Source organism: Acipenser ruthenus, chromosome 1, assembly GCF_902713425.1.
Source record: "Acipenser ruthenus chromosome 1, fAciRut3.2 maternal haplotype, whole genome shotgun sequence".
Lineage (NCBI taxonomy): Eukaryota > Metazoa > Chordata > Actinopteri > Acipenseriformes > Acipenseridae > Acipenser > Acipenser ruthenus.
This window is the reverse complement of record NC_081189.1, coordinates 19451411-19474665: the sequence shown is the minus strand read 5'-3', so window position 1 is coordinate 19474665 and position 23255 is coordinate 19451411. Positions and strand designations below refer to the sequence as shown.

The following is a 23255-nucleotide window of genomic DNA, read 5'->3' as shown; positions in this document are numbered from 1 at the left end:
ATCTACAGTTTATAGGTTTATTGTATTGTATTAGATATTCTCTATTAGGGTAAAATGCAACATACCTCCATCAGCAAATTTGAAAGAGTGTGAATAACTCCCATCATACCTGTGAACACATAAATGTAATAATTACACAGCAGGACTGCTACTGGGGGTTCCTGTAACAACTCTTTAAAAAAAAAAAAAAAAGAGGTAATTTTGTATTTAACAAGCAAGCTACTGTATAATTGCATTTCCTGTGTTACAGGAAAGCAAGTGTAGGGCTCAGGTGTTGAGTGAAATATAAATTAGGAAAACTTTTTTTTTTTTACAGAAAAAACAACAAGGGACTTATGTAAATATCGTTAATGCGTAAGGTATGTAGTTCAGTCAATATCTGAGCATTGCACAAAATAGAAAACGCAAATATCCTGACAGTAAACTGCTGCTTTTCTCCACTTATCTGGGTGTTTAATGAATTTGCAATCATAGGCTGTAAGCAAAGACTTGGAGGATAGAACTGGGACACACACCATGCTCCAAAGTGCCTGCCATGGCTGGATTGATACTGTAGGTTCCATCATTATACTGTACCACAATCCATTCAATCTGTGTACCACCACGCTCTGTGAATACAGGATTCTACTCAGTCTCAGACTGTACTGTGTGACCTACTGCTTGGTAGTGATGCCATTTCTAGTGGATGCTGAATAATGCGAGAGCCCAGCTTCTTTCAGCATTGTGCATTCTCCCCCATTCTCATTGAGGATTACTCCAGCATGAATAGCAGCCGCACAGATATTGGAGTCCTAAAAGGAGAAACCAAATAACTAAGTACCGGCCCATATCATTTGGATAACCAAGAACCAGAGGTTCAAGCACATTCTTATCTTGACTTTGTTTTTCTTAGTTGAATCATTGAAGCATCTGTCTGTGCTCCTAGAGGGTTATGGAAGAAAATGGGCTGGGGATACATTTCAGTGAAAACAACTGTTCAGCTGCCTGATGAATCCAGGCTAAGGCTACCCAGGCTGGGCGCTTGTCTCCAGGGTGCAGTAGCTTAGTAACATCTGTTGCTCACAGTACTTGGGGGCAGCAGTGTGGAGTAGTGGTTAGGGCTCTGGACTCTTGACCAGAGGGTCGTGGGTTCAATCCCCGGTGGGGACACTGCTGCTGTACCCTTGAGCAAGGTACTTTACCTAGATTGCTCCAGTAAAAAACACAACTGTATAAATGGGTAATTGTATGTAAAAATAATGTGATATCTTGTAACAATTGTAAGTCGCCCTGGATAAGGGCATCAGCTAAGAAATAAATAATAATAACAATAATTGACTTGACATTGCCCATTGCTCATCTTCAGCACTAAACACTGGTGAGTGGGTTGCAGCAGTGAGATGACATTTAAACTAGCCATTTCAAATTAGGTAGAAAAACTGGCCAGTATATATATAGATAGATATATTTAGGTTTTCTACCTACCCCACGGTACACATGAGAGCCATACACGCTGTAGTATTGTGTTGCACATCCAGCAGGGCAGTGTAACCTGAAAATGAATGTAGTATTCTTATTAGGAATATCTTCCAAGTACATCCATTTTTCTTGACTTTTCTTAACAGTGTACACAGTGTTGATTTTAACTTTCCTGCTAAATTCTGTAGCAGACATTAGCAGTTATTAAATGACCTTATTACGAAAGGAGACATGCTGTACATGCTGTTACACCGGGGGCATTGTATTCTGACAGGGAGTTCCATACTTACGTCGTTCTATCGCTAACAAAGCTATATGCAGGGATGGACCCACACGTAAAAGTATCTGTGGATTAAAAGATAAATACATTGATGGAAGCAGTTTTAAATTAAACAGGTCTCTTACAAATGTTACCCTTTTTATTTAAATGTGAGCTTGGAAATAAATTGATATTTTGGTGGCTTACAGTTTGCTCTGCACCCCAGGATCTCCATGCGAAGGCCAAGCTGGATGTTGTGGGTCTGTGGTAGAATCCTGATGTGCTGGACTACAGGAGGTTGCCCAAACAGGTGAGTCACTGCAGTGTTGCGGTCAGTGTTACCAGTGAATTCCTGAACAGAAAAAAATGATTTCCCTGTATAATTTTGCTGCACTGAATTGAAAAATACTTAAAAGGGGCATTTTAGTTTGATTGTATAGTACTTATCTAATTGTACATCCTACAATACAAGATAGGAATACTGTACAGTGTGTTATAATTTATTTACACTTAATAAGCACCATGCATGCCAAATAATATCAGCTTGCGTTACAGTTAAAACAAGGTCATGGCTAGATAACTGTACATTTGGAAATTCACAGTGGCAAAATATCACAATCATATCAGGAAAGCTACATCTGACACTTTCTGTATTAAATAAATGGCTTCTTCCTTGTGGCCTTGTTGAGTTATTTTTAATGAAAGATCATAAAGTAAACAAGAGAAACACTCCTTATTACAGCTATACAAAAGTGAACCACCACAAAATAAACTTGACCTCAACTGGAACTGGAGGTTGGTCTTGGAGTGGATACTGTTTTGAATACTCTTTATTAAGAACCATTCTACTAAAGGTGAGCTCTAAACTGTGTGTTGTCATTGCTGTGGCAGACTACTGAACCCTGGAGGCAAGGGCCCAAACTGGGAAATATCCACCTGAACTCACTGGGTGTCTGAGCAGTAGAGGTCGCTGAAGCACAATGAGGATAACAATGCCCTGCCAATTTGTTCCTGATTATATGTCTCACCCTGCACTCCTGCCTGGTCCTGGTGAGCCACTGGGGACCCCTTACTACACTTGTTATTGATTGAACATTTCCCATTCAAGAAAAGCCAATGAGCAAATACCACTTCTTTGCATGTATGATTACCGTGTCTTGGTAATTTGTCCATGTTGAGCCATCAGCACTGATCTGTACTTTGTAGGATTTCACCCAGTGGTCATCTGTAGGACACCCCTGCAGCACCACTCCAGTCACCTTCTTCACCTCACCCAGATTCACCTGGATCCAGGAATTCGCTATCGGGGAAGAGACGGTAGCAACTGTATTGATGAACTCTGTCTTTTTAAAAGCCGAAGTACAGTAATAGATATATTATTTTACCAGTAATAAAGACCAAGACCAAGTGTCACTGATTATAGTCACTGTCAGAGCCAGTATAGTATCTGTTTTTACATTTCTGTGGGGATATACCAGAAGGATTTCTTCACAATGAAGTATTGACCTTTGCTTATCCCTGGATTCGTAGCAGTGTTTAAGATGCTTTGTAATAACCAGTGCAGCTTATGCACACTACACATAGCACATGGTCTCAGAATACAGTAATGGGGAAAACCTTTCTGGAAATTAGGGAAAAGTTGGAAATTCACTTTTATTTCCATTTGAGACTGAAATGCAGGCATGTTTTTTTTGTTTGTTTTTTTTAACCTTTATAATTCAAAGACAATCGGAGGTATACCAGCACTGGAGGGCATCCAGCAAGAGTTCCCATTGAGGCGGGCGTGGTCTGGTCCATGGTTACTGGAAGAAGAAGATGCTGATAGATGCCCATTAGTGATGTTCCCATCTTCCATACCAAGTCCTCTCACACAAACTAAATGGGCAAAAGTCAGAGAAGCAATTTGTGTACACAAGATAGTAAATTATGTCAATAAAGATTATACATACAAACAGCAGTATTTCATTCAGAAGCTGGTTTACACATTATCTGTTGTAAATGCAACACCACTTCTAAAACGTTTTGGCTTTCTATGAACATGAATGATAAAGTCTACAAGGGAATGAAAGTTTCTAAATGGCAAGACAAGCTGTTGCTCAATACACTGCAATTCTCTCCTAGCTGCAGCACTGTTTGTATCTTAATAACTTAATAAGTTGCACAAGCTCAGTGGAGTTGATGCAATTTATCTAAAGGGTGGTGAATCAACCATAATTACTACCATTGTTTAAATCCATAAAATAGGAACCTGAAAATTATGGAAGGCCATCAAAAACGCGTTATTTAGTACATGTTTCAAATATTTAGTACACATTCTAATTTGACTTAGTACATGTTGTTATTGTAATTATTACGCATACTAAAAGTCGCCTTACATCTGCCATTCCCCTCCAATTCGTTGCGGTATGTCGACTTGGCATTGGGTAAAGTCTAGTGAAAGATGGATAGACCCGGATCCTCCGAGACGAGTGTCAACTGGCGGTTTCAGAGCCTTAGAAATCGATTTAATTCTGTGGTAACCCCACTGTAACATATATGTAATTTTAAACAAGTGTTGAAAGATCTGGCATTGAATCTAATATTAGCTATGGTAACTCAATATATTAGTGTAAAACTGAAATAAATGTAATCAGAAAATAAAAAAACGATTGTGTACATTGTTAATACAAACTGAACTGTGTCACGGTCAACACTGTCTGTCTCAAGAAGTCGGCAGCACTCAGCAAATCTATGTTTGCACCGTAGAAAAAAATCTCTCGCCGCCAGGATTTGCAATTTTCCTTATTGATTTTTTAAAAGTGTATTTCATGTCTGAAATTAAAAAGATGTTATCCTGAAGATGATTGGCTACTCTTGTAATTACACTGCATGATTGTAAAATGATCAGTCCCTATGTAGGTACTACTGAAAAATGACCAGCCCCTACGTAGGTACTTGTAAAATGACCAGCCCCTACGTAGAAAATGCGTAGTTCATTTACATTTATTTAGAACAAGTACTATTTTATGTATTCTGATTGGTTCAAATCAATACCTGTACTAAATATTTGAAACATGTGCTAAATAACACGTTTTTAACCCAGATGGCCTTCCATAGAAAATCACTAAAGATGAATGCAATGTAAGATGCTTGAATATAATAACGTGGTACACACTGTATTGTAACTCTATAAATAGCTGTACATTGCTCCTCAAATTAAAATACAGTACAAATGAAACCAAATACATTTCTCTAACCATTCTGCTCACAGCTGTAGACCACCTCCAAGTACTTGGAGACCTCAGGACAGGGGTCGTGTTCGGCATGTGCAAGGAGGAAGCAGTGATTGCGATTCTCACAAAACTGCCGGACTGTTGCCAGGGAGTTTTCCACGAGACAGGAACCTGGAGAAAGAATTCAATAAAATTAGAAATCTCCTATTAACAGGGATGTGTTAAAACAGAATACTGTGACTAAAATGACCTAGCCTATAAAATGTTAGGGGTTTAGATTATATGGGGCTGAACTCTTTTTCCCAGTTAAAACATTTGCTTTACTTTGAATTTTGCACTGAAAAAGCTTAGTTCAGTAAATATCAGCCTGTAGTGTTGTAACTACATTCATGGGCTCTATTTCTCCACACTGGCACTTGGCTGTAATGCTCTACAGTCCATTCAGTGCACAAAAATGGCTTCACTGCCTTTAATATAACATAAAGCCTCGTAAACTTCACTGCAAGAACTGCATTGTTTGCCATACCTGATGTTCCAGACTCAAGTGGACAAATTGTGGAGCTCTGTCTCCCAAACATGGCAGCCTGTATGCGGATCACACTGTTGTGTGGGCATGTGATTGTGGCGCTGGTATCCTGGCAGATGTGGACAGTTGTGTAGCCTGGAACAAAATGGGAGAATAAACGTTTGGCTTTCTGTGAAGTAATTTGCACTTGCACAGATACCACCCCCTTGACCTGGTGGTTGAAGGGACAGTTTCAAGCACAATGTTTCTCTGGTGGCTGCCGAACAAAACCTCATTATTGCCTCACACTACACCTGAGGAGTATTGCTTACACATATCTGCAGTACACCTGATCAACAGACATAGAGCAATATAAATACAAGGAACATTCCAAATGAAGAAGTGGCATACAGTAGATTCAGATATGATAACTATGTCAAAATCTCAGTCAGTAGTACAGTATGTGACAGAAAACACCAATAAAAGCTTCTCGTTGAAACGTTTGTCAAATAATTTTAACTTGCATCTATGAGCATTTATACATATCTTATGACTAAACGTTTTATAGTTATAAGGATATAATAACTACAACAGTTTAGCCCATTTACTGTAGAATACCCTATTCTTTGTATCCTGAGTTTTATGCTATTCTTTTCCAAGCCTGAATCTCATTGACATCACAGGCCCAGCCCCCTGTAGCAACCAGTCCTAACCCAAATGCACGTTGCAGGAATTTAGCAAGAAACCACCAAACATGTCCAAGAACAGCAGCCAAATCACCCTACCAGTTCAGATGCTTTTATTAAAGGGGCTGCCCATCAGTACTGCTACTATATGTTACACAGTATATGATTATATATTACCTTCTTGTGGATGATCTTCAGGAGGGGGGGAATTTCCTGTAGCAGAAAAACAAATAGAAAGCAAAGGCAAGATCATTCATTTGTATGATAAAAACCTTACTCACAATTCAAAGTATTTGCTAGAATTTGCCATGCAAAATGCAAAACTTTGATCAGGAAGCTAACCAAAGGGCCTTTTACCTAAAACTCGATGGCAGTTGTATACAGCATTTGTAGTTTTCCCATATACTTAACGGAAAAACTGACAAATTGAAAAATGTAAACTTTTGCGATATCATTTTGTAGTTGCTTTGATTACATGATGTTCAATAAAAGATCAGAAATTATGTTTGTATAGTTTTTTTTTTATTATTATGCCTCAATCCTAAAATCCTAGGTGATGCAAAACATTTGCCATTGCTGTAGGTTTGTACTGCACTCTCCAAGCCTAAATACTGCATGGACATGCAGTACGATATAGGTGTGCCTCATGCACTGAAGTTTATCAAATTTAGCAATGAAATAAAGTTTCATAGCACACAGTGATGAAGTATCACCCTCTCGACTCTAATAAAAACAAATGGGAGGAAAGTGAGCTCCATACCTCGACGTTTACAAATGTATCCTCGGTGGAAATCACAGTTGTCATCATTCCAGTACCCATCCCGTATTCGTACTGTAGTGCAGTCCTCTCCATAGTAGTCATCGGGATTGCCTGGGTGGAGATGAAGAAATAATAATGATGATAATCTTGTGAGCCCTTAAATACTAACTTCATCAGGCGGGTCAGTGTCAGAGGAGAGGCAGGGGGAGGCTGTGGTGGGAAGGGAGGCCTCAGAGACCTGCTCTGTCCTGACACAGCCACCCTCATAAGAGGTGTAGCAGGTGGGACCATTTTATTAATTGTTATCAATAATCAAATTGTTGCAACGTTCCTAACAATTTGTGCATCTCTATATAACGCTGGTCTCCCCTGTTTCTAAATGCTTTTATTCTTTTTTATTTTTGTTTTATTTAGTAGGATGAACAGTCTGGAAAGGAGACTGATCATTTCGGTTCACCCGAGTTAATGTGTGGTTTGTTTTCTTTTGTTTTAAATGATTTTAGGCAGTTTACTTGTTTTTTAACGTATAATAAAATGAGCGTAGTATTTGTGTGTTTTCTTATGCTTGCTACAAAAAAAAGGAAAACACCCGACTTGACTATACTACTCCCTATTAGTGGTATAATTGCAAACACGTGTGGTATCTGCTTCTTCCCTTAGCTGGAATTCGTGTTGCTGTTTGAATCGGCGTTTAAATAGGTAAGTGGATTGTAGTTTATTTGTTATAATCGTTGCTTGCTTAGGTAAGCAGCCTGCACTTAAATTAAAAATTAAAAAAATGAATCAAGTGATCCAAACTGTGTTTGGGGCGTGTTGAATTGTGAGGTTGATGCAAATTTATTGTAAAGTATACGGCTCCAGGCCTACAGGATAGTATAAATTGGCAATCAGTGTCTTAGAACGCTAGCCATCTGAGCGCCAGCCAGTCTAAGGGCCACAAGTCCAAGGGCAGTCTGAGCTGTGGTAGTCGGAGCGAGGACCTTTTCCAAATCCCTCTGGATCCCCTGGACACAGCGGGCTCACTCGTTCTCCACTCCCAGAATGAACACTGGTAAGTACCTGCTGCACATACCCTTACTAACTCCTTCTCCCCCCTACGCTGCCTGCTACAGACTTGAACTTACTAACTCCTTCTCCCCCCTATGCTGCCCGCTACAGACTTGAAAATCTCATTTTTGAAATTGTCGCTCTCTGACTAACAAATCTTTGCTTCTCAGCAAACTTATAACCGATACCAATCTTGATCTTCTCTGTCTAGCTGAAACCTGGCACTCTGCAAACGACATGCACTCGCTGCATCTATGCATCTAGCCACCCCAAAGTTCTATTCCTTTTGACAAACCTCGCTTCACTGGCCGAGGCGGGGGCACTGCTGTTATTGCAAATTCTGTGCTCGCTTCCTCAGTTCGTTCTTTGCCTGCCTTTTCTTCATTTGAACATCCCGCCATCAAGCTGCCCTCTCCCATGTCCCTCATCCTTGCTGTTATCTACCGTCCACCTAAGAGCAACTCTGCTTTTATTGCCGGGTTTTCAGAATTCCTCTCCCTCGTCTGCACTTCTACTGACAAAATCCTACTCCTAGGTGACTTCAACATTCATGTTGACTTGCCTTCCTCCCCCCAAATGACCGACTTCAACACGCTTCTGGACTGTCTTGGACTCTCTCAATCTGTCAACGTCCCCACTCACACCAGAGGACACACCCTGGATCTGCTCATCACCAGGGGTCTTGATGTCTCCAATCTCTCCGTCTCAGATGTCTCTCTCTCTGACCATTTCTTAATCACTGCTAATATTAATCTCCCTGCTCCTTCCTCCGCTACTGATACTGTTGTCTCTTTCCGTCCCAAGAATCTGCCGAATCCTCTGAAACTCTCGAAATGTGTCTCTGCATCCCCTCTAACTGGTACTCTCCCGTCTTCAGTTGGTGATGCAGTGACCCTCTACAACGCCACTCTTACTCATATCATCGACACTGTTGCCCCGCTTACAACCAGAACGGTCAAGAAAGATTGAAACTCCCCATGGTACACCCTCAAACTTTGACTGCTTAAGTCTGCCTGCCACAAGCTTGAGCACAAGTGAATGTCGTCTGGACTAACGGTTCACAGAGAGATCTGGACCGATCATCTCGCGAGCTACAGTCGTGCCCTTGCCACGGCCAGGATGAAATACTTCTCTGAAATCATAACTATGGGACATGCTAAACCCAATGTTCTCTTCAAGACCAAATCCTACATCCAGCCACTGACAGATCCAACTCCCGTCCATCCTCCTCTCTTACCTGTCATGATTTCTCCTCCTTCTTTTGGAACAAAATTGACAACATCTATTCTACGCTCTCCCACCACAAACGCAGTTTACTACTTGACCACCTTGACGCTCCTCTGGTTGCCCCTCCTGCCCTCTCCTCCTTCTCTCCTTTCTCCATTGCTGATGCTTCTGGCTTACTGTTGAAATCAACTACTGTCACATTTCCCCTGGACCCCTGGCCGACTAACCTTGTCCGTCTCTGTGCTTCTGATCTTTCTCCCTCCATTATGCACACTCTCAACCTGTCCCTGGGCTCGGTTCCTGCTGCCCTTAAACTTGCCCGAGTTACGCCGGTACTTAAAAAAACCCTCCCTTGACCTGGCTAACTTATCTAATTTCTGTCGCATCTCCAATCTCCCTTTTCTCTCAAAAACTCTCGAAAGGGCTGTAGCCAGTCAGCTGATGAATCATCTCACGGACAACAATCTGCTTGAATCTCTACAGTCTGGTTTCCAGCCGCATCACAGTACTGAAACTGCTCTGCTCCGGATTGTGAATGATCTCCTGCTCAATGCTGATGCTGGTGCTCCCTCTGTGCTTGTCCTCCTTGACCTAACGGCCGCTTTTGACACCATAGATCATGGCATTCTTCTTGACCGCCTTCAGGAGTATGTTGGACTCTCTGGAACCTGTCTCTCCTGGATGTCCTCTTACCTATCCGGACGCATGCAGTCTGTTTTCTATGCTGGACATAGTGGTGTTGCAAACAGTCACTTGTGGTGTCCCCCAAGGATCTGTTCTTGTGCCCCTTCTCTTCAGTATCTACATGCATCCCTTGGGTCACCTCATCCACCAACACAGCCTCATGTTTCACTCCTATGCTGATGACACCCAGCTCTACTTAAAACTCGACCCTGGATGTCCCTCTGCCATGGTCCGGCTCTCTGCTTGCATTCAAGACATCGAGGCCTGGATGTCTGCCAATTTTCTTCAGCTGAACACTAGCAAATCTGAACTCCTTCTAGTAGGATCTAAAACTCAACTTAAGAATCTAAATATAGCTGCCCTGAACCTCAGAAACTGTCTGCTGCTGCCTTCCCCCAAAGTATGCCTTCCCCCGGATGCGGAGATACTTTGTCATGCATTTGTCTCCTCTCGTCTCGACTACTGCAACTCTCTATATGGTGGTCCCTGGCACACACCATAAACCAGGATCCTTACCAGATGTAAAAAAACATGATCACATCACCCCCTGTCTTACCCAGCTGCACTGGCTACCTGTAAAGTTCAGGACTATTTTCAAAACTCTCCTGCTCACCTACATTGCCCTTCCTCACACTGGTCCCGAGTACCTCCTCAACCTGCTGACCCGCTATGTCCCTGCCCGCAAGCTGAGGTCCCCCGACTCTGGCCTGCTTGTTATCCCCAAGCAAAAGTGCCCCACTCTTGGAGAATGCTCGTTTAGCTTCATGGGTCCAACTCTTTGGAACTCTCTCCCAGCTTTGGTGTGTGATGCTCCTACCGTCGCTCACTTTAAATCAACTCTGAGGACCTACCTGTTCTCTCTTGCTTTCCATGCTCATTAAGCCTGATATCTGCTATTAGCTACTGTGTTTTTGCTGCTGTTTCATGTATTATGTTAATATCATGTATTATGCACTTTCCACTGTATTTAATGTATTATGCATTGTTTTTTTTTACTGTATATCATGTATCATGCATTTCTCTGTATTTAAAGTACTATGAATTTTCTTGTTGTTACTGCATCTTGTAAAGTGCTTTGTGATGGTGGTCCACTATGAAAGGCTCTATATAAAATACAGATTGATTGAGTGATAGTGTTTAATACATTTTATGCTAATAAATCTGAGTGCAACTCTTTGCGGTAAAAACAAAAGCTATCTGACGCTATAGTATTGTGTTTGTAAAGAAACTCTAAACTAAAGCTTAGGAAGTCTGTATTCAGCGTCCGCAGATCACACTGCCTTCTGGTGTTTGTGTGGCAATAGTTATTCACGATTTGGTTTTTGAGCACAATTATGATTTGTTGGCACTTGTATTGCTTTATTCTTTCATTTAATTGGAAGGGACTCAGGCGGGGATCACAGTATAGGAGATCTGGTAACTCGGAGCTCCCCTTACTCCTGGTATAATTGAGGGGTGGCGTAGTCAAATGAATAGCCCTATAGGCTGGGTGCCACATGAGGCTAGGATTAAATAATTATGGAGTAATTCAGTACTTTCTTTTAAAGCTATTATAGTATAGGATAGCAGCAACATGTTTAAAATGGTTGCCATTCTGAGTCCAGTCATACCTGTGTACCAGTTGATGTAACGAAAGGGGGAATTATCCGTCCACTGCCATCCACCTTCGCTGACTGAATCATGGCCACCCATCCACAGTGCCACGCCTGTTGGTACTGTCGATATTTTTGCTGTGGATTACAAAATTAGAACATGTTTCTGTGTTTGGGGAAAGTAGTAATTACACAGTGTGTAGATACAGTAACACCCACATTTCCAGTATATAACCGTTCAAGCTTTTGTGGCAGAATGTGTTAAGGTAATAACAAATTAACTTTCTATTTGACAGAGATTAATAGGACTATAAGATGTTGTTCCTCACTCACCAGAGGAAGGTACATGTGTGCTGTATTTGCTGTGCTTGGATATGTTAATTTACATTGCCTTTAACAGTTGAACACTAGCACATGGCTGTCCAATAGCTAGCACTTGAGCCATAAATGGCTCATTGAGCTCCCCAATAGGACTCTTCGGATTTGGAAGTGGAATATCCCATTCACAGCTCCCAATGGGTTGGAAAAGACTATAGTACCAGGTCTATTGGGTAGTCTTTGGTAGAAGAAAGTATACTGTAAAACAAGAACATTTTGCAAGCAAGAAATGTTTGCTAATTTCACGTTTATTAAAAATCTGCAAAATTGTGCATACATGTGCCGTACATTAAAAGAAAAAGAAGCACAAACATTTATTGCAGCAAAAATGGACCTTGAAGGCCATTAGTGAAATTAAGTTGCTGCAAAAAATTCCTGTTTTAGTTCAAATACTATTTATGAATGTTTTGTTTAAACACGACACTTGTTAAACCTTATCTCTTTTTTTTTTAAATGCCTACTGTTAAGTCAGCTATTTAGTTGTAGTAAACACTATGTAGCTGCTTGTACACTATGTAGCTGCCTGTACACTATGTAGCTGCCTGTACACTATGTAGCTGCCTGTACACTATGTAGCTGCTTGTACACTGTGTAGCTGCTTGTACACTGTGTAGCTGCTTGTACACTACCTTGGATAAAAGCCTGCTCGAAAGGCTCAGTGATGCTAACCAGATCTCCACCCTGATTCTGACAGTCTCTGCGAGCATCGGCCCAGGTCTTCAAGGACAGAGATTGGAACAGGTAGCAGTAGTCATTGAATGGATCTGAGTCCCAATACCCACATTTCTGGGTCCAACCTGGATAATAGGGGAAAAATATTAAGAACTGATATGACTTTTTACCATCATACACACAAATTCACACATTGTAAGGGAGCTACATTTGAAAATGACCTGGGCGGCCTGGTGGAGGTGTTGGTCTTGGTCCATGCCCTTCCCCTGTAAAATACAATGAAAGTGAAGGTTAGCGAAGCAAGATGTCATAGCCTATACTGGAAAAATACAATTAGGATACCATATTACAAACCATAACACATGTAACAGTTTATCACAGAATTCCAAGGAATGGCATAACACAATGGATTTGGAATCTATATATCACAGTGGTTCTGAAACTGTAGTTCCATTGTGTGGTACCATTGTTTTGTCAAAATATTAACATGTAAGTTAACCACTTTGGTTCCACATTACATACCATTCTTGTTGCTCTGCTATTGGTCCATAGAGTAAAACTTCTGCTTTTCTATTGAAAACCATTTGTTTTATATAATGTGTATTTTACCTGAAAAACATATTTTGTTGTCATTTGACCTACCTGTATCTTTTGGATATTGTAATGTCTCTTTTTTTCTAGGTGATACAGTACTTTATTGGAATTGGGCTATTATAAACAGCATATTGACTTATTAAATTCAAATCACACTCATGGCTGACCAAAAGTCTTAACCCCAATGTCCAGTGAAGTTTTATGAAAGACTGAAGACTGTGAAAGAGATTGAGTAAGTTAGCTATGAATTCACCCTAATTGATGGTATAAAACAGTCACCTTTTTTGCATATAAAGGGGTAAGAGTAGTCACAGTTCTGGTCATTGAAGAATCCCGGTGTCCATGCATCAGGGCCATAGAGTTGCACACAGTCTTCATTGTCCTCCCAGTTATCAGGCTGACCCTCAGACCAGATAATTTCAAAATCCTTGGAAGGAATATACACCAAACATGATCAGAATACAGGGGCTGGTCATTAAATGGGCCCTGAGACATTAATAACCTTTTAGTTTGGTTTTAGGCATCTTAGTTCAATTCAATGTGATACTGTACTTCATGCCCCACTAAAGATAAAAAGGGTTTTCAGCCGGTTAGACAGACATGCTGTATTGTCTGTGTTTACCAACCTTTGGGCTCCCATCGGACCACACATAGGTTCCCTCAGCTTGTTTGTCATTCAGCCCCACCCATGAAGAACCTGACATGTGTGCTACAAAGACAAGAAGTGAGGATTATAGTAATGTATAGACTGCTCATGATCTTTCAGCCAATCAGGCGCATAGTTCACCTTCCGTATTCCATGAAACATCATGGGGAAGCCCTATTCAAGACATCAACCCGAGGCACTGCAGTTCAAAACGGTGGCATTTAACGGTATTCTCTTCATCAACCTTTTCCCTCTTTTCAAAAAATGACAATGGACTAAATAAACTAATATAGCTTGATTTTTTAAGTTGTATTCAAGTTCCCTTTTACTTGTGCCGATGTTACCCACACACACAGACATTCACCATCCTATAACACTATACTAGCAGCACAAATATTATATACTGTAGCTGTCCTATAGTTTCTATTTTTTGTCACATGTTAAAGAATGTTTTAACTCCATTAAATATTACAAATATGTACATGTTTATTTCATATGATATGAATTCAATAGCTTTTTTGTTTCAGCTTGTGTGTCTGTTGCTGAAACTATAGATACAGTACTTTCTACCGTAGAGTACACAGCAGAAGGCTAAACTATGGAAGCATGTACTGAACTTATTTCTATTATTAAATCTGTAATTATACATGAGGTTGTACAGTTATTTAAGTAATTGAAAGACATACAAAATAGCTTGCTTACAAGAGATGAACTTACCTGTCAGAAAACTCAGTGTTTCTGGGCTGTGGATGCTTGCCAAGTCTCCTCCATCATTAAGGCACTGCTGCTTGGCATCTTGCCAGTTCTTGGCAAAATCACTTTCAAAATGATAACAGGAATCACCAAAGAGAAGATACCCTGGGTCACAGTGCTTATCTGATTAAAAAAGCAAACATACAGACAACATGCAGTACAGTAAATAAGTTCATGGACATGGTAAGACATAGGTATTTGTGTAATATGTTCATTGCTTTATTCATTTGCATATATCTGAAAAAAACACTTATCCAAAATTTGGTATTAACATTACTTATCATAAGTTATTGGTTATTGTCGGGTATACTTCTGTCCCTCTGGATATCACCCTTACAGTTTTTTTTTTAACTTGTATCTTTAGAACACTTGCCTAATGATATCCAAGAACAACTGCTTGCCTAATGATATCCAAGTCTCAAATGGCCATTTCTTATTCTACACTATACTATACTTCTGATATACTTCATGGTAATCAACCTCTGTGTCACATTGATAGCTCTAATGTACAGCCTTGGTGGGGGATGTGTTTTACTGACACCCCTAAGCCTTCTTACCTGGCTTTGAAGTGGGTTGGATGTTTTGGCCTCCAGCCATTTCACAGACAAACCCCAAGTTTCTGAAACAGTTGGCTGTTTCCCACTTTCCCTCGACATTACCTGTGAATAAGAAAAGGTCTGATAACTGTCTGCTGTGAAATCCCCAAACCCTAGAGCAAACAGAATGGTATTATCACATGTCATGAAGTGCTTATCTTAATGAAGTGAATTATAATGCATGGCAGTACAGCTGGTATTCAATTCATCCGCACCGGTATAAATCTGCCCACAGTCCCAGAGATGCGGAACGTTGTGTGGATGAGAAACAGCCCAGTTCTGGTAAGTGATGTCCTTTCTGTCCACCCATCTAAACGTGCCATCTGCATCCTGATCTAAAACCAGACAAAGAAACAGTGCTATTGTACGCGTTGGTGACTATCAAAGTAACAAGTAACAATAAATAAACTATTTAAAGAGTAACTTACTGTTCCCTTACCTTTTTATACTGTTTGCAATCATTCTTAATGATTCTTACTGCAGGTACGCATGTATTGCATGTTTTATTATTTTGCTAAATCTGTGTATTAAGTGCTCTGAGTATGAGCGGAGGAGCTGCTCTTTAGGTCTAGCTGCCTGCCATAGGCATACAGTATGTGAACAAACATGTGAGAAAACTGGAAGTGATTCAGGAGTCTCAATCCATAAAAACAAAAGCAGCCTTTACTTCAACACATCAGGCTAATCCACTTATCAGATGATTCGTTTTCACTTCAGGAGAGGGATTACATTTGACAAATTGCCATAAGAATAACAAATACAGTTGCAGAGTTTAGGAAATCCTACTGCCACTCCTCCTCCACTACAAGTCACAGTACATGGAAGCACTGATCTGCTACATAGGTGAGGAGGCTAGAGTTTGGACGATTACCCTAAAAAGTACCCTACCAGATAAGCCGATCCAGATGTCAGGCACTTCACTCTGCAGTAGATCTGGCAGAAACCCATTAATGAAGTACTGTTCAGCTTGGCTGCAAAAAGAGACACACTGGAGCATGGATGCTGAAATACTGGCTCAATAAACATAGCTTGCATTTGTACCACTGCAGACATGACTTGGTGTCTTTAACACTTTGCCAGCATTACAAATGTAATTTATACACTAGTACCTAAAACTGTATCTTTTATTACAGCAGGGATGCCAAAATTCAGACAAGAAAAGGTTTGAAACTATTAGAAAAAGTTAGCTAAAAAAACCCATCTGTTTTCAGAAAGAAAGTGGGTTACAAAATCAGAACAATGGCTTTGAAATAACTGTATCTGTAGATTTCCCTTGCCTACTGAGTGCTTCTGCAACAGAACTGGTCTGAAGGATACATGAAGGTTAATCAAAATGTGTATGTTGCACTGGGTCTCTATAGTAGAACATATACAATTCTTTGTTGCATATTGCATTCAAATGTGCACATCCTAGCCACCACTGCACCTGAACTCTTGTTTTGTATTATGTACACAAATTAAATGCAATAAAGGCTAACCCTCCACAGCTGTCTCGCTCCATCCCCTAAGACTACTAGCGTCTCCTGACTCCAGCAGGGTAAAAGGTCCAGAAGAGCAGCACCAGATGTCCCTTAGGATCAGCCATACATATCCAGGATATGAGTGCTGGCAGTAGTTCTTTGATAGACAAAATTATCTAGGCTATAAAATGTCTTCAATAGTGCCTTGGAAGCTCTATGACACAAAGCCCTAGTCTGGTAATTAGAAAGAGACTAAAGCATTGTTTACCTGTTTATTATCAGCAGATTGCCCCCTAAACGTGAGCACTCGCCCTGGGCTTCAGACCAAGTGGTGAGAAGATTAGGATTACTAACAACCCAGTAGCAGTGACTGTCAAAGCCGATCCATCCGGGAGGGCAAATCGCTGTCAGACAAGAAAAGAAGAAAGCAGAAGTAATCTAAGTACTGAACCCTATTCACAAAATTAAAAACATAACAATGCATACTTTACACATTCCTCGACTGCTTTCGAAAATGGTTTGTATTTTTTTTCTCATTTCTCAAAACACAGTAAGTAGTGTAGCTTCAAAGTAGATACAGTATGTGTTAGTGTCCTCTTCTCTGTGTTACCTGTCTGTGATGTTTGCAATCATTCAGAGTGGTTCTCATTGCCATTACTCAAATACCCTTCTGTGTTTTGGTTAATGTAATACAGTCTGTGTTAAGTGCAGTCTTAAAAAGAACAATGTTGAAATAAAGTTTTGTGGAAAGGGACAACATTTATAAAATAAATACTTTGTAGCCCCAAAATGAACTAATTAGCTTGATCTTCTATGTGGTCTGGGGGCAGAACATGCTTTCATGTTTTTTTTCAGTCAACTTACTGTTAAGTCCTCTTTTGCACATGTATGGCCGTTCGTGACGGCAAAGGTGGGATTTCCATTTTCCATAATCGGCCCCTTCGTCTTTCACGACAGCAGAGCAAATCCCAGTTTCCTTAAAGCTGTTAAGAAACACATTTTTAAAAAATGGATCACTCCGGTTACTCCTGTTCCCATAGTCAATCTGGAAAGTGAAAATGGCAAAGCTGCCATGTTGCAGTTATACTTTTATAATTGTTTTGGTGGTGCCATAAAGTTAATTGAATTCAGGTCTGGGTTAACAATTCTGTTTCAGTCAAGATGGCCAAACATATGTTTTAAAAGGAGTAATTAAAGTGGTCTTTTCCCTGGCAGTAACTATGGTTTTTTGTCACTAATAATTTTCCTGACTTTGTCGTATGCCATTGTTCCTTAGTAACAACAAATCCTGCCTAAATTGGGAAACGAATGTAGTATTCTACAGTAAAATAGCTTTTTAGAACAAATGGCATTACAAACCAGGCTTTGAATTTGAGATGTTTTGCTTGACAAAGGTTTTGCTGTTGTTATGGCCACGTTGGTATGTATTGTGGTGTGACCGATTTCCTTGATTTAACAAATCATCCAACAGCTTCAATGAAACTCCAACAGCTGATAGCTCCACTACATTGGCCTGTAAATGAATAACACTGAGAACTGCATTTGTATATGTTACCTTAGGTCAGGCTGGTCAGCTGCCCAGCTGGTAAAACTGGGACTGGAACTTAATCCATCTGACCAAAGAAAATTCACATTGTTGGGCTGAACTTCACAGGAGAACGGTGTGCAGCTCTGTCACCAAACACAAGATGGGAGTTAATTCTATAAATAACAATGGAGCACATTCACAATGCATTTACTCCAGTATAATGTTTGTACCAGTTTTTGATGGAAACTGTGTTCTAAAGATAATGCTTGATTTTTCCATGTATTTAAAATAAGCTCTAGTGATGCTGAGGGTTGCTGATGAGTTTTCAGTAACAGTACAGTTTTTTAAATATCACTTTTTCGTTAGTTAGCTGTTACTGTATTACAACATGTGTTTTAACCTGCATGCATTGACATCAAAGAAATTCTCAGCAAAACCTGTTCAAGCTGTTTTGTGCCGTTAGCAGTCTGTACATTTCTAATTTACAATAGAAAACCTGTTGAGAAATGGCACCTTATGTCTAAGAGGTCCATACACAGTGATTACTACAAACATATAGGTATACTGTGCATGTATCATTTGATAAAACAGTTACCAGAGTTGAAAATCCTATCCAGACATCAAAGGAGGAAGCATCCATCTTGCTGATAACGTAGTGTTCCTCATCTTCTTTTAAAATGGACACAAGGTCCCCTCCTTCTGTAACACAGTCCCTTCTTGCTGAGAACCAGGATTTATGAGGCTCATTCTTCAGTTTGTAGCAGTTTGAACCAAACAGTTCCCATCCGTTAGCAGTATCGCACTGTGTAGGTGGGTTTGCTGAAAGGAAACATGTTTTATTTTGTATTTATTTATTTCCTAGCAGACGCCCTTACCCAGGATGACTTACAGTTGTATACAAAATAAAATACATATCAAGAATTACAGTACAATGTTCAAGAATTACAGTACAATGTTCACATCTTGCTTGTATGTATTGTATACATTACTCTCTGTATTGTGTTAAAGTAGGATTTGCCCAACAGAGATGATGTGTACCAATCCAACTAAAACAAATTGTTAGGCAATGTGTGAACTAGTCAAATTAGCCTTTTCTGCAATTTTCTGTGTTTCATTAGATATGACCCCATCCCCCACCACCTAATCTTCAAACGGCAAAGCAGTCGTGGCTCTAAAAGGACAACACAAGGTTTTCTAATTGGGAAGGAAAGACTGAATGAGCCATTGGTACCACAGTGTTCTGGTCAGGACTAAGGTACTACGAAGCTTTATTTTTTAAAAAAAGAAAAAGAAACTACAACATACGGGTCAGTCTTTTGCAGATATAATTGCGAGCGACAGTGCAGAATTCATCGTTCCACCTGGCAGAGTCAGAAGCTGCAAATTGGACACAGTCCTCGTTATCCTGCCAGTTATCAGGTTGCCCGGGACGCCAGTTCCTGTGGAATAGAGTGACATCACAAGATCTACACCCCCAGGAGTAGAGTGGAATCCAACACCAAGCTATCTCATTCAGTTCAAACATGGGGCCTTCAAATGTCCTAACTGGTGAACCGGTGTATGTAAGGACAATAAACCCCTCGCTGGGTTTGGCAAGTAAGACCGGCACATGCTTTTCACTTACTGTAGCTCTTCAAGAAAAGGAGAACCATCTGACCACTCCCACACTCCTTCAGAGACGACATCATTCAAACCAATCCAATAGATATTAGACACCCCAATCTGAGTCCTAATCCATGTCTGCAAGTAAATATGTTAAAATAATAATAATAATGATAATAATAATAATAATAATAATAATAATAATAATAATAATAATAATAATAATACAAACACAGATAATACAAAAGTAACATTGAATTTTCCCATATAGTGCTAATTTTCTGTCAATACTACGGAATTATAATTATATGAGTTGTATCAATATTTATTTTCAACAGATAAGAGCATCATAATAAATATAATACAGACAATATTAGGAGGCTGTGTGGTCCAGTGGTTAAAGAAAAGGGCTTGTAACCAGAAGGTCCCCGGTTCAAATCCCACCTCAACCACTGACTCATTGTGTGACCCTGAGCAAGTCACTTAACCTCCTTATGCTCCGTCTTTCGGGTGAGACGTAATTGTAAGTGACTCTGCAGCTGATGCATAGTTCACACACCCTAGTCTCTGTAAGTCACCTTGGATAAAGGCGTCTGCTAAATAAACGAATAATAAAAAATAATAATAATATTACCAGATTACAATGACTGGTTTAGGACATTGCTAAAATTGAGTTTTCGATAGATAGATGTGTGTGTGTGTGTGTGTGTGTGTGTGTGTGTGTCAATGTATTCATTTTGTTTTCTATGGGTTAACATAATTCATTCTGTAATTTGGGTTTTGGCAAACAAAAAGGGTGCTGAGATTTCCACGTACCCTTTCCTGCACAGTGCTGATGCTCATTAAATCACCCCCTCTCATCTCGCAGTCGCTTCTTGCGTCCGGCCATGATTTCACGTCACTTGAGATGTAGTAGCATTTGTTATCATAGGGTCTCCAAGGATCTTGACACTGCCCCTCGGTCTGACTAAGTGCTAAAGGCAAAGAGTTTTTTTTTGATCACTATAAAGCTTTTGTTTTATGGGGTATTTTTTCGGATTTATTGTTTTTTTTTCTGATACAGTACAATATGTTCATTTTTAAGTCTTGACCCAAAATATGTGATCATCCCCGTAGCTGAAAATGTCAATAAGGTACAGTCATTTGGTTTTGGGAATTGCATTTTAAAATATTTAATGGGGACTGGGCTAAATTCTCAGGACATCTGTTGTCATTAGTAGCACTTTTTTGTTTTTCAGAATTGAACAATACATCCAATAACATTAGCAAACCAGAAATAAACAGCTGAGACATGTTATGCAATGGCTTGTCAGTATTCTTAAGTTGTTGTTTCTTTTTGGTTTCAGAAGTAATTGGTGTTTTTTTTTTTCTTTTCAGAAAAATGTAAAAGTTTGGAGAATCTGTCCAAGAGCATTTAATCTTGACCATAAATAAAAAAGAATTATAAACTCAAGGAACTGCTGAATCACACACATGGGACTTGAAAAAATGGAGAGCATTTATTGAGTCATCATTGTCACTGATGCCAGAAAGAGTCACAGATTTACTTTTACACATTAACTATGTGGTACTCTTAATAGGTAAACTCCTACTGGATTTAAAAAAAAAAAACTATGAACATCCAGGACAAAATTGATTTTACAGTCACATGACAAGTCTGAAATAAGTTTTTTGTAACATTTTATGTTAAGAATCTAGAATTTACTTCAAAATACAAGTATATTAACTATCTAAGTTATTATATATATATATATATATATATATATATATATATATATATATATATATATATATACATACACACCACTGGATTGGAATGTAAGCAAAGACGAAACTAGTCCAGTATACTCCACTTATGTTATCCCACTTAAGTGGAATAATAAAAAAAGTACCCCACACTAGATATACAGTTTTATTGTTAAGTGTAAAACTGGTTTCCAAACTTAAACAAAAAAGCCACATTCTACCATTATCCTTTAAATACCATATATGACCAAACTATTGACTATTTTGTTGCAAATTAAAATACAGAAATTGCACAGTCCAACTACAATGTCTCTTCTACAAAACCATCTTTTTTCCAATTATGTCAACTGACCAAGCATGAAATGTAAAGAATTCACACTTTTTCCCCCAAAGTAATAGAACCATTGATAATAAGAAAATAAAGACATTTTAATCTGAGTCATTATAATGTGTACAAGTTAATGATGCACTTACCAGATCTAAGCAAACTACAAAACATGCAGAGAATGAGAAGACTTTGCATTGTGTATCATCAAATTCCTGATCTATAGTAATATATACGTTCTGTACATCCCACTGTGTTTGCAATATTATAACAGTGCTCTGACCAACCCTGCCACCACTCAGCAGAACTGGGCAGCTTGCAGGGGATTTAAGACTTTTCTTAAACAACAGAAAGTCCAAAGAGTGGGGGCTGTAAAAAAGGTATGACCTTCATTCAAACCTGTGTAATCTTTGCACACAGACATGGTCATAACACTTTTATCCAAACCACACATTGGGCTAGATAGAAGATTCACACTCACTGAACCATAAAGGCCTAACCACACAAACAACTTTCGATGACGGCCACAAGATGGAACTTTTTGTTGCCTGCATGTTGTCCTGTAAATACTGTGGTCATACGCGAGTGGCTTAAACTGGGCAGCACGTTGCCGTCTTGTCGTGGAGTTGTGGACAGCATGTTGACCAGCGTGGTCACACAAGGCAACCCGCTGGCAACACAAGTCTCCCTCATGCTGCTGGCAACAAAAGCTGCTTGTTTGACCAGGCAGTTTTATTTGAACCCAAAATGCACCACACTTGCAGAACATGGACTTAATTCTGAGGGTGGTTGAATGTGTTGCAACTGAGGACATAATTGGTTCAATTTTATTTTTATTGAAAACCAGTATGATAGTTTAAACCATAAAAATAATAATAAAAAAAATGTTTTTCTAAAAACAGGTAATGTATTACATTTAGATAACGGTAACAAACAAACATGTAGCTTACATAATTACGTGTTAAAAAATACCTGGTAGTAAAATATTTACCTTAAGGTACAGAATTAAGAACTATATGGGCCCTTTGGTGAATGACAGTGTCACTTCACAAAGTCCAAAGAGGTCACATGGCTACATTGTGTGACACAGTAAAACTTTATATAGAGGATCTATCATCTTGTTTTGTTACCTTTTTAACTTTATTTTCTGTGTTTATGAGTGCTAGGTTAATGGTAACAAGCGCAACAAAAGTCACCTGCAGATCAAATAAAAAAAGAATCATCAATGAATAACGAGGCATATCTAAATAAGCTGTGATTAAAGAGGCTCCTGCACCGAATTCTCTGTTAAAATTGGGAGACATGGGCTGGCATTGCAGAATGAGACCCAACCTTATTTAGAAAAATCATAAACAAACACTGCTGCATTGTACCACCGAGTGTGGTAGTCCATGTCACCTCCCCTGCTTCTACTGACTCATCAACGTGGCGTCATAGTAACCCATTCCAGTTTCTCACCACTACTGTCTATTCTGTCGCCACTCAAACCCAACCATGTCCTCTGGTTCTGTTCTCTGTGCTGTGC

The 23255-nt window shown here is 39.5% G+C and overlaps 1 protein-coding gene across 1 annotated transcript in view; it reads right to left on the bottom strand.

Annotated features, from left to right (window-relative positions):
* Positions 1 to 22423, bottom strand: part of LOC131739475 (macrophage mannose receptor 1-like) — a 42941-nt gene extending 20518 nt beyond the window's left edge. The window contains exons 1-28 of the mRNA XM_059033929.1: positions 22312 to 22423; positions 20476 to 20633; positions 19682 to 19797; positions 19363 to 19496; positions 18653 to 18876; positions 18085 to 18200; positions 17394 to 17512; positions 16798 to 16933; positions 15958 to 16040; positions 15285 to 15404; positions 15031 to 15132; positions 14438 to 14596; positions 13701 to 13783; positions 13354 to 13501; positions 12702 to 12746; positions 12438 to 12605; positions 11449 to 11568; positions 6881 to 6991; positions 6298 to 6333; positions 5456 to 5590; positions 4954 to 5100; positions 3458 to 3592; positions 2869 to 3017; positions 1925 to 2069; positions 1749 to 1803; positions 1465 to 1531; positions 658 to 791; positions 66 to 109 (exon numbers count right to left, since the gene is read on the bottom strand). Coding sequence (XP_058889912.1) covers positions 66 to 109; positions 658 to 791; positions 1465 to 1531; positions 1749 to 1803; positions 1925 to 2069; positions 2869 to 3017; positions 3458 to 3592; positions 4954 to 5100; positions 5456 to 5590; positions 6298 to 6333; positions 6881 to 6991; positions 11449 to 11568; positions 12438 to 12605; positions 12702 to 12746; positions 13354 to 13501; positions 13701 to 13783; positions 14438 to 14596; positions 15031 to 15132; positions 15285 to 15404; positions 15958 to 16040; positions 16798 to 16933; positions 17394 to 17512; positions 18085 to 18200; positions 18653 to 18876; positions 19363 to 19496; positions 19682 to 19797; positions 20476 to 20633; positions 22312 to 22423 — 3301 coding nt within the window. The remainder of the gene's footprint in view (positions 1 to 65; positions 110 to 657; positions 792 to 1464; positions 1532 to 1748; positions 1804 to 1924; positions 2070 to 2868; positions 3018 to 3457; positions 3593 to 4953; positions 5101 to 5455; positions 5591 to 6297; positions 6334 to 6880; positions 6992 to 11448; positions 11569 to 12437; positions 12606 to 12701; positions 12747 to 13353; positions 13502 to 13700; positions 13784 to 14437; positions 14597 to 15030; positions 15133 to 15284; positions 15405 to 15957; positions 16041 to 16797; positions 16934 to 17393; positions 17513 to 18084; positions 18201 to 18652; positions 18877 to 19362; positions 19497 to 19681; positions 19798 to 20475; positions 20634 to 22311) is intronic.
* Between the last annotated feature and the right edge of the window lie 832 nt (positions 22424 to 23255).